The 11,784-nt window shown below is 40.4% G+C and overlaps 1 protein-coding gene across 1 annotated transcript in view; it reads left to right on the top strand.

The window, feature by feature from the left end:
* Window positions 1-10,141, top strand: part of Khdrbs1 (KH domain containing, RNA binding, signal transduction associated 1) — a 30,641-nt gene extending 20,500 nt beyond the window's left edge. Inside the window, exons 5-9 of the mRNA XM_013020632.1 lie at window positions 1,489-1,622; window positions 2,353-2,554; window positions 3,236-3,303; window positions 4,477-4,535; window positions 7,756-10,141. Coding sequence (XP_012876086.1) covers window positions 1,489-1,622; window positions 2,353-2,554; window positions 3,236-3,303; window positions 4,477-4,535; window positions 7,756-7,853 — 561 coding nt within the window. The 3' untranslated portion in view covers window positions 7,854-10,141. The remainder of the gene's footprint in view (window positions 1-1,488; window positions 1,623-2,352; window positions 2,555-3,235; window positions 3,304-4,476; window positions 4,536-7,755) is intronic.
* The last annotated feature ends 1,643 nt before the right edge of the window (window positions 10,142-11,784 follow it).

The following is an 11,784-nucleotide window of genomic DNA, read 5'->3' as shown; positions in this document are numbered from 1 at the left end:
TGCCAGGGGTGGCTCTGAACCATGATCCTCAGATCTCAGTCTCCCGAGTAGCTACATATCAAAGGTTTATAGGCCTCTAACATGGGTAATGCTGAGCTTTATCACCTCTTTAATTTTATTAATTAATTTATTTTTATTTTCTTTTTTTTTTTTGTCTGTTGTGGGGTCTGAACTCTGGGCCTGGTCACTGTCCTTCAGCTTTTCAACTCAAGGCTAGTGTCCTACCACTTGAGCCACAGCACCACTTTCGGCTTTTTCTGCTTATGTGGTGCTGAGGAATTGAACCCAGGACCTCGTGCATACATGCAAGGCAAGCACTCTACCACTGAGCCACCTTCTCTACCCATCTCTTAATTTTAATGATGAACATATCTTTCTCAATTTTAATTAAAGAACTTTGAGACTGTTTCTGATGTTTCAATCACTGTTTTTCCTCCAAATATTTGATATTCAACCTCAAATAGCTATAATTTAAAATTAAAAAATTTTTAGAGCCTATATGGGCTTAGTTGCTCACCTCTATAATTCCAACTACTCAAGAAACTGAGGCAGGAGAATCGTAAGTTTGAGGATAGCTAGGACAATTTAGCAAGACACTGTTGCAAAAAAAAAAAGTTGGGTGCACCTGTGGCTCATTCCTGTAATCCTAGCTACTCAGGAGTTTTGAGATCTGAAAGTTTGAAGCCAGACTGGGTAGTAAAGTCCAATTAAATAGCAAAAAGCTGGAAGTGGAAGTATGGCTATAGCTACCATTGATTGAAAATGATAAGCAAGAGAGGCCCTGAGTTCAAGCCCTAAGACATCCCCCCTCCTGCCCAATTTTTCAAAATGCAAAATATCCTAGAGAAAAACTCAAAGATAGTTTTCCATTGATGGGGATTCTTTTTCTCTTTAAGGTATTATATTGAAACACCTTGAAGTCCTTAAATTTCTTTTTCTTTTGTTTTCAGTTGTGGGGTTGAACTCTGGGCCTGGACACTGTCCCTCACCTCTTTAGCTCAGCCTAGGGTTTTTTCCCAACTGTAAAGTGGGGCGATTTACCCAGGATAGTTTTTAATATTAAACTAGAAAATCTATAGAAAATTTATATAGTACCTAATTCATAGAACTTCATTAATGTAGTGGCTTTTATTACTTTAGGAAAAGGAAACTTTGTGCAGAGAATGGATATATGAGTTTGCTAGGCTCTGAACTGTAAGTTGTCTAACATGGCTTGATAGGAAGCTATATATGGAGAGAAGATGGGATTGATCTGGAGAGCTAGTCAAGGACCACATCCTGAAGAACTCCAAGTAAAAAATGAGGGATTCTGCCATGGACTTGGCTCAAAGAAGTAACTAGTAGGGTGTAACTTGACTTCAGAGGATGAGTGCCCTAGGACTTTTCTGGGCTTCAAAGTTATTTGTTATTCTTAACATACAAGGTTCAGGTAGACCAGATGACTTTTCAGTAGATGGAGGTGTTCCACAGTATACCTTCTTTTCCCAGGATATGATGGATGATATTTGCCAGGAACAATTTCTAGAGCTGTCCTACTTGAATGGAGTACCTGAACCCTCTCGTGGACGTGGGGTGCCAGTAAGAGGTCGGGGAGCTGCACCTCCCCCTCCACCTGTTCCCAGGTAAGAATAGGCAGTCAAAAAATTGGATGAAAAACTGACTGATACCATTTCTCTCTTGGTGGTGCTTTGGGTGTTTTGTTTTGTCAGTCCTGGGCCAACAAAACTGAACTCAGGGCCTGGGCACTGTCCCTGAGCTTTTTTACTCAAGGCTAGTGCTCTACCACTTTGGGCCACAACTCTATTTCTGGTTTTCCAGTGGCTAATTGGAGAGAAAAGTCACCCAGGGACTTTTCTGCCTGGGCTAGCTTTGAACCATGATCCTTCCATCTCAGCCTCTTGGGTAGTTAGGATTATAGTCATGAGCCCCAAATGCCCAGCTGTACTGCTGTTATCTCTAGCTTAGTAGGGCTCTCAAGATGTAATATCAGGTATGAAATTCTAGATCTTCGGCACTTTGGCTATAGTCAGATGCTTCAGTCCTACTGAAACTTGATTTTTCATTTTTAGACAATCCTAGCTTTTTTTTTGGTCCAGCTTCAGAATTTTAACTGTTGTGACTAAAAGTTTATGGAGTATTTAAACTGTCCAGAACTGTCAAGATACACACTGATCTACTATAGGACCTGAAGAAGTTCTCTCTGAGTCACTTACCCATGTACTTCTTTGCTTAGATAGTAATCTAAGGCATCATAAAATGTATGTAGCTCCAGAAGTTGCAAACAAATCTGAGCATAAAGTTGACCTATTGATTAAGAGCTCCATCTCAAATAAACTTTTTTTTTTTTAATAGAGGCCGTGGTGTTGTGCCACCCCGGGGCGCTTTGGTGCGTGGTACTCCAGTAAGAGGTGCCATCACCAGAGGTGCCACTGTGACTCGAGGAGTGCCACCCCTACCTAGTGCAAGGGGTGCTCCAACACCAAGAGCTCGGACAGCGGGCATCCAGAGAATACCTTTGCCTCCACCTCCTGCACCAGAAACATACGAAGAATATGTAAGAATATTTTTAAAATAATGTTCCATTTCCCAATATCTAGAAGGTTGCCGAAGATTGAATGACAGAATGTTGGCCATTTATGTGGATGACAGGGATTGAACTATGAGAAGATTTTTCCACTTTAGGCATAGTTTATTATCTGTGTGTAGATTTAATGTATTTTTTTTTTATTTAATGTATAGTGTTTCGTTTTTACCAGTCCTGGGACTTGAACTCAGGGCCTGGGAGCTGTCCCTAAGTTTCTCTGTGCTCAAGGTTAGTACTCTAACACTTGAGTCACAGGGCCACTTCCAGTTTTTTTCTGAGTAGTTTATTGGAGATGAGGGTGTCATGGACTTTCCTGCCTGGGCTGGCTTCAAACCATGATCAGCCTCCTGAGTAACTAGGATTAAAGGCGTGAGCCACTGGTGCTTGGCTTTGTACAATATATTATTAAAGTAGCTTCTCCTGATAATAGTTCAAGTCTATTTTCCTACTTGCATTTACCTTCTGGTATATCATATTTGGGTTTTGTTTATTTTTAGTAATTCTTTCTCTCTTGACTGTTCATAGAAGATACTAATACTTTAGAGGAAATTTTCAAGTCTATTAATCTAGGAGCTCTTATACCTCCTTGAATTTGAATTACCTTTCTTACTCTAGGATCGTGACTTTAATTCATTGTTTTATTTGTTCCAGGGATATGATGATACATATGCAGAGCAGAGTTATGAAGGATATGAAGGCTATTACAGCCAGAGCCAAGGGTGAGTCAGGCAATGGAAATACTATTTTGTCTCCCAGAGATAAATGTTTGGAGTTGGAGTAACAGAGATTTAGGAGCAGTATGAGTCAAATTTTGCCTTTTGTTTATGTCCCTCCCCCACCCCCTTTCTGCATCCCAAGCTTGCCTCAGATTCATGATCTTCCTATTTCAGCCTTTAGAGTGCTAGGATCACAGGGGTACACCATCACACCTAGCTCTCTGCTTTTGACATTTGAGGCACACATGTGGGTCAGCAAACTTGAGTAACAGAATCTGGGAATAGTAAATTCCTGGGCTGTAACAACATGGATAGAAGCAGAAAGTATCTTTTATTTATTCATTTTCATTTATTTTTGTCAATCATGGGGCTTGAACTTACTGCCTGGATGCTGTCCCTGACCTCTTTTGCTCAGGGTTAGCACTCTACCACTTTGAGCCACAACCCAACTTCTGGTTTTCTGGTGGTTAATTGGAGATAAGTCTCACAGATTTTCCGGCTTTGAACCTCAGATCTCAGCCTCTGGAGTAGCTAGGATTATCGGCATGAGCCAGAAGCTCCCTGCTAAATAATTTTGATTTATTAAGAAATACCGTAACTACATTACAGAGTACTCTATAATTTTGTGTGTATGTGTGTGGGCATGTTCATGCTTCTGTGCCAGTCCTGAGGCTTGAACTTAGGGCCTGGGCACTGTCCCTGGACTTATGCTCAAGGCCAGTGCTCTACTGTTTTTGAGCCACAGCAGCATTTCCAGCTTTTTGTAGTTAATTGGAGATGAGAGTACAGACTTCCCTGCTGGGACTGGCTCAGTCCTCAGATCTTTAGCCTACAGAGTAGCTAGGATTATAGACATGAGCCATCAACACCTGGCTGAGTTCTCAAAAAAAAAAAAATTTATTTTGTGGGTCGGGGTCTGAACTCTGGGCCTGGGCACTGTCCCTCAGTTCTTCAACTCAAGGCTAGTGTTCTACCACTTGAGCCACAGTGTCACTTCCATCTTTTTCTGCTTATGTGGTGCTGAGGAATCAAACCCAGGGCCTTGTGTCTGCAAGGCAAGCAATCAACCACTGAGCCACCTTCCCAGCTCTCTAAAAATTTTAAAGGCTAGAATCCTATCATCATGACTGAGATGTATTTGTTACTTGTTTTAACACTTTTGTCTTTGATTTTCAGGGACTCAGAGTATTATGACTATGGACATGGGGAGGTTCAAGATTCTTATGAAGCTTATGGTATGTCTTTAGTTCTGTGATGGGGCAATTATGCAAAGAAGCTTCTGGCAGGATGCTGGTTGACTGCATCCTTGGGAGTCAGACACACCTTAGGAGAAACTTCAGAATATCACTGTGTTGGTAACTGTGGCATTAGGAGCCCTGCTCTTATTTGAATTTTATGATGTGCATGTCTTAAAACTGGTGCTGTGTCCAAGTGAACAGATTGGAGAAGCAGACTTTTTAGCTGATATCGATTGTTTCTACTTTAGACAGGAGATGCCTTGTTTTTGTTTTTTTTTGGGTCCGGTCATGGGGCCTGAACTCTGGGCCTGGGCACTGTCCTTCAGCTCAAGGCTAGCACTCTACCACTTGAGCCACAGCGCCACTTCCGGCTTTTTTCTTTTTGTTTATGTGGTGCTAAGGAATCGAACCCAGGGCCTCAAGCATGCAAGGCAAGCGCTCTACCACTGAGCCACCTTCCCAGCCCCAGGAGATGCCTTGATCTGGATTATGTTACTGGATCTTTGCTGCTGATATCTATGTTGGGTTAGGGAACTTAGTGTGTGCGCACGCATGCACCAGTACTAGGGCTTGAACTTTGAGCTGTCCCTGAGCATTTCAGTTCAGGCTAGGGCTCTCCCACTTGAGCCACAGCACCACTTCTGGCCTTTTCTGTTTATGTGGTGCTGAGGAATTGAACCCAGGGCCTCATGCGTGGGAGGCAAGCACTCTACTGCTGAGCCACCTTCCCAGCCCTCTACTCATTTTTTTGTTTCGTTTTGTTTTGTTTTGTTTTTGTCGATTGTGGGGCCTGAACTCTGGGCCTGGGCATTGTCCCTCAGCTCTTCAGCTCAAGGCTAGCTCTCTACAACTTGAGCCAAAGCCACTTCTGGCTTTTTCTGCTTATGTGGTGCTGAGGAATTGAACCCAGGGCCTTATGCATGCAAGGCAAGCACTCTACCACTGAGCCACCTTCCCAGCCCCCCTCTACTCATTTTTAAAGCAACTTTGGGTCTCACTAATAAAAAATTTCAGGTCAGGTGTTGGTAACTCACACTGTAATCATAGCTACACAGGAGGCTGAGATCTGAGAATTTGTGGTTCAAAGCCAGCCCAAGCCAGGCAGGAAAGACCATGAGACTTATCTTCCATTAACCAGCAAAAAGCCAGAAGTGGAGCTGTGGCTCAAATGGTAGAGTGTTGGACTTGAGCAAAAATGCTCAGGGATAGCACCCAGGCCCTGAGTTCAAGCCCCAGGACTGGCACAAAAATATTTTTTTCAAGCAGAGCAGATGCTCGATGACATGTGGCTCTTCAGAGCATTTAAAGGGAAAAGTAATTCCTGTTGCATCAGAGGAGAGGCTATAAGGCTAGATCTAAGCCAGGATGTTTACTGGCACCTCCATATAGTATTGGAGACATCGCAACTCTGTCCTGATCCCATGAGAGCAATAGAAGCTGGAACAGCAGCAGGACCTGACTTCCCTGAGGTTTTGTTCAAAACATATTTCTCAAGTGTGCCCTCAAGCATCAATTATGGCCTCACATCTGTGGGTTGCTGAGGGAGGAGTGAGTACCATGTGCAGAAACCAGCCTTTTAAATATACTGTATTTTCAGCATACCCGAGGGACTTCCAGAAAGTCCTTGGCAAAGGGCTTAAGACTGGTTTACTGTCTCTTTCTTTTTTTTTTTGGGGTCCGGTCGTGGGGCCTGAACTCTGGGCCTGGGCGCTGTCTCTCAGCTCTTCAGCTCAAGGCTAGCGCTCTACCACTTGAGCCACATTCCCAGCCCCTACTGTCTCTTTCTGACCATAGCTAAAAAAGAGGAGTTTTGCATCTATTGCTTCTAGACAAGATGAGTTCAGCCCTTTGTAATGATAAGGAGTAGCTAATTAGTTGCTTGCCCTGGGGAAACTTTTTTTTTTTAAACAGGTTTAGCCTAAAAGTAGTTGGTAGTTGCCGTCATTAACACTGCACTGCTCTTTTCATGTACCACAGTTGAAAAGGGCTTATAAGTACCTCTGTGCTTCCCTTTTATCAGGAGCCCTGTGTATTTGATTGACTAAAACTGCATTTTTTTATTTTTTGAAGGAAAGACAACTAGAAATAGGTGGCTGTTGTATTTCTGGTATGATGTTGCTATGGTTAATTTGTTCTAGGCTTTACCTTTATTTGTAAAATAGAACTAGAAAAATAAATTGTCTTGTTGGTACTCAGAAGTCTCTTGGGAAATGATGGACATGGAGTGTGATACTATGGGTCTAAGTACGGGTCTCTGACTTTGTGTGGAATTTAAGACCTGTGATCATGGTAACAGGTATCTGATTTCAGGCATCTGGAGAAATATTTCAGGAATGAATTAGCATAGGAATAAATGGGAAAATAAGCTTCCTATAAGGTCAGCAAAAGAAATAAGTAATCATCACAGGCTTTTTATTTTAACAACTCCACTTAGGCTTTTCAGTGGTTAATTGAAGGTATGAGAGTATCACAGACCTTCCTTCCTGGGCTGGCAATAAACCTTGATCCAAGTAGCTAGGATTACAAGTATTAGCCACTTGGACTGTTAACATAAGAAAGGAACTGAGCAATCTTTCTAAACAGTTCAACAGTGCAGCATTTGATTGTATTGTATCTGGTACTCCCCCCTCTTCCCCCAAGCAGTGAGTACCAGTTCTGTTGATAGGGGGGGACCTTTTAATTTTAATATGGCTTTTGCATGCTTCTTCCAAAGAACCAGAGGAAACTTCCACTGGGAAACCTGACTTGCTGTTGCATGAAAAGGAGGACTATCCAATTCCAGTCAGAAAGATTTTCAGAAGTTTAGTTACCTTGCCTGAGGCTGCCTGTTAAATAGCTCTGGTATCAGTAAAGGCCATTACAGACTCACTAGATTAATAACTCCTAGACTTGGGGACCCGATATATTAATCATGTTTGCTATGGAGAACTTTGTTGCTGGAGAATGCTGCAGAAAATATCCATTTTGCTGAGTTGTTCTTTTCTTTTTACTCAAAACTGGGGAATTGCATAGGTTGGTTAGGAGGACCAGAATATAGAGTAAGGGCCACTGGGGCAGTATTAAGAAACTAAAAGGGGCAAAATGGCAGCCTTTGATTGTGATATTTCTCTTCTAAGTAAAGTTCTTTGAAGAAAAAAAATTGAAAGAAAACAGTGTTGTTGATCAGTTTGAAAATGGCTTTGATACATGGTTTATAAACTCTTTTATTTCCCCACAGGCCAAGATGATTGGAATGGGACCAAGCCATCTCTGAAGGCCCCCCCAGCTAGGCCAGTGAAAGGAGCATACAGAGAGCATCCATATGGACGTTACTAAAAACAAACAGGAGGGGAAAATATCAGTTATGAGCAAAGTTGTTACTGATTTCTTGTATCTCCCAGGATTCCTGTTGCTTTACCCACAACAGACAAGTAATTGTCTAAGTGTTTTTCTTCGTGGTACCCTTCTTCCCACCTTCCTCCATTCTTAACTCTGCATTCTGGCTTCTGTATGTAGTATTTTAAAATGAGTTAAAATAGATTTAGGAATATCGAATTAATTTTTTAAGTGTGTAGATGCTTTTTTCTTTGTTGTTTAAATAAAAACAGAAGTGTACCTTTTATAATAAAAAAATAAGTTGAGTAAAAAAAAAAAAACCTGTTAGTTTCAAAAGTGACATTGCTTGCTTAAAGGTTTTGAAGTAAAGGTTTGTTAACTTTCTCTTAGTTTTGATTTGAGGCATCCCGTAAAGTTGTAGTTGCAGAATCCCAAACTAGGCTACATTTCAAAATTCAGGGCTGTTTAATATTTAAAATCACAAACTATAACGGCAGTAGGTGCCACTATGTAAAAGTGAGCTCAGATGTCTCTAAAAACATTTCCTTTAAAAGCACATGGCGATTGAATCTTAAGGTTAAATTTTAATATGAAAGATCCTCATGAATTAAATAGTTGATGCAATTTTTTTTAATGTTAATTGACTTAAAAAACAACAACAAAATTAGGTTTGTAAAACTGACTTTTTTCATTATGTGGGTTTTGAAATCTAGCCCCAGACATACAGTGTTGAGAGATACTTAGGGGGGAGGGAGATGTAGGATTTTAAGAGGTTGTTTGGGGGAGAAGAGCTGGCTACTTAAATTGAATGATCTTTCAGTAATAGTTCTGTGAATAAAATTTCAGTATTTAAAAATATGAAGTATTTTGTCCATCTGAGATTCTGCACTCCATGAAAAGCTCACTTGGACACTAAGGCCAAAAGCTGATAGTTTCCATGAACTTGACATTGTCAATACTGAGTTGTTCCCAAGGTAGTTAGTCAAGTATGTCTCAACACTAGCATGATATAAAAAGGGACACTGCAGCTGAATGAAAAAGGAATCAAAATCCACTTTGTACATAAGTTAAAGTCCTAATTGGATTTGTACTGTCCTCCCATTTTGTTCTCGGAAGATTAAATGCTACATGTGTAAGTCTGCCTAAATAGGTAGCTTAAACTTATGTCAAAATGTCTGCAGCAGTTTGTCAATAAAGTTTAGTCCTTTTTTAATCAAAGTAAATGTGATGAATTGTCATTTTATTTTTTTGGGTGGACAATAAAATAGCTTTCTTTTTCAAATAAACTTAAATTAACTAAAGTTAATGGGCTTGTTAAAAGTTGGAGACATTCTTTAAAATGGTTGGGAGGGGGATTTATTTTAAGTTTTACCAAAAAAAAAAAAAGTTTATTGAGTTGTTAAGTTTTAGTTAAAAAATAACCAAAGCTTTTTTACCCCCTGGCAGTTGTTGAAAGTCCTATCAAATATTCTAATCTCTGGAAAGAAAACCCCAACTGACCAAAAATTGAATTGGTTTTCATACATAACTATTATATTTAATGTGCCAGCCACCTTAACTAATACCTTCTGTAAAGCTCCTAGGTGGTCCTAAAGAGGGACAGCAAATCTCTGAGCTCAGAAGGGGTTAACACTTGCCTTTAGATAGGACAATTCAGAAAACCCTGGGTTCCCTTAAAGGTTTCCCTTTCAATCTAGAAATGTTAATTCAGCTGGCCTGGGATACAATATGGCACAATAGGCTGGCCCTGAACTCCCTCCTGAGACCACTGAGGACATGATGGAATTGGTTGGCCCCATTTCCACTCCTCTGCTAATCCTCAAGAGTTCTCGTTCTCATGCCTTCCCTGAGAGCCGCCTAAACTGCTCGGGGGTGAAAAATTCTCTTGTATGAAGTGCCAAGCTGCCTGCAGCAGTGCATGATGGACATTTTTTTTCTTTTTAAAACACACCAACAAAAACAATGTATTTATAGATTGTGATAAAGTGTAAATAACTGAATTCTCAACCATGGTTTGAAGTCAGCTTTCAGGGCATTATGTCTTGTTTTGATGAAAAGAGATCACTCTATACCCCCCTTTTTAAAGGAAAATTATCGCAAGAGAATCAGGATGTGTAAAGCTAACATGCATCGCAAAAAACCAAAGGTAACCTAAATGTCTGATTTTAATAGCACATATTTCTCTTTTATAATAAACTGTGACAGCAACTTGCATAAACAAATCTTTAGCTGTTAATTTTAATGTTAAAACTTTGCAAAACTTGTTTAATAAAAAATAGCTGTAAAAAGAAAAAACATGCTGCCACATAAATTAGCCATAACTTCTAATAATCCTGCCCATCACACGTGACTGTAATGTAACCTGGGCACAAAGTCTGACATCTTAAATGACACATTGTAAAAATTTCAATGACTGTAGATTAGACCTCCTGCTGCACCCCAAAGTAAAGCTTTCTTTTCAGCTATTTTAAAATGTACAAGGATGAGCCCTATAGGATCCCTTATTGATATTCATAGTGAAATGTTACTTAAAATTTCTTAAAAAGTGCATGTTTCTTTCCTGTAATGTGTAAACTGCATGCAGGATCTCTATCTTTTATTTTGTATGTCTTTAAAACTTGCTCTTCAAAAGTCTGATTGCTCATTTGTCAATTTTCAGGTGATTGAAAACTTCTGAGGCAATTCCTGGACTAGAATGAATAGTGAAGACCTAAGTCAGGTATGTTTTAAGGTGGCTTTCTGGGAAGCATGATAGGTCTTATCATAATTGTGAAACAGTGTGCTAGGGAATGTAGACCAGATTAACTTGAGTCATAATGCTTGTTACCAATCTTCAGTATTAGAGGACCTAATTCCTCAAAAGCAGGTTGGGTGTTACTGGGGAAGCTAAGTGGATATTCTATGTAATAATACCTGTATTTTACAGTAGTAACAGAGACTAAGTGACTTCCCTTGGTCACATAATTCATATAGCATGAGCTAGTATGTTCCCAGAATGTATCATCTTAAATTTGTAGGGAAGAAATGTTCTGCAAACTCAGGAAACCATTTGTAGAGATCCTGTGGTGTAGTAGATAAAGATTATAGAGCCTGATAGCCGGGCGCCTGTGGCTCACGCCTGTAATCCTAGCTACTCAGGAGGCTGAGATCTGAGGATCGAGGTTCAAAGCCAGCCTGGGCAGGAAAGTTCGTGAGACTCTTATCTCCAATAAACCACTAGAAAACCAGAAGTGGCTTTGTGGCTCAAGTGGGAGAGCGCTCACCTTGAGCTGAAGAACTGAGGGACAGTGCCCAAGCCCAGAGTTCAAGCCCCACGACCCGACCAAAAATCAAATCAATCAATCAATAAATAGAGCCTGATAAACCTGCTTGGATCTGTAATCTGTCTTTTGTTCAGGGGCACCAAAACAAGTACGTGTACATTTAGGGAAGGAATGTGTAACTACATAGTGATTGGTGAACTGAAGGAATTCTAACAATCCATAAGGCTGGAGCTTGGGGTGCTAGAGCACTTACTGAGCATATGTATGGCCTTGAGCTTAGTCATCAAAAGTGCAAAAATAAAAACAAAATACATAGAGCAAAAAGCAAACCAATTGAGTGCTGTACTGTAAATATTAGTATATATGTGTGTGTATATATATATATCCCCCCCCCCGAGAATCCTTTAATTTCAATATAACTCAGGTTTGCATAGTTGAAGACTCATAGTAGTGAGCCTTCCTGTTGCCAGAAGTCATCGAGGTACTAGCTGGTTTTCTCCCCTGCCTGAGTAAATGTTAGGGTTAAGTTGGCATGGAGGAACATATCCAGCCTTTAAAAGTAAAATTTGGCTTCTTGGAGCTTATTTCTTCCAGATCTTTCTCAACTGGGAACTTTTGACAATCTGGAAACTTTAAGGAGGGCCATATGTAGTAAGCACAGTTCTGGA

Source organism: Dipodomys ordii, unplaced genomic scaffold (genome assembly GCF_000151885.1).
Source record: "Dipodomys ordii isolate 6190 unplaced genomic scaffold, Dord_2.0 Scaffold51, whole genome shotgun sequence".
Taxonomy (NCBI): domain Eukaryota; kingdom Metazoa; phylum Chordata; class Mammalia; order Rodentia; family Heteromyidae; genus Dipodomys; species Dipodomys ordii.
Note: the sequence above shows the minus strand (reverse complement) of the source record. Positions and strands in the feature narration are given on the sequence as shown.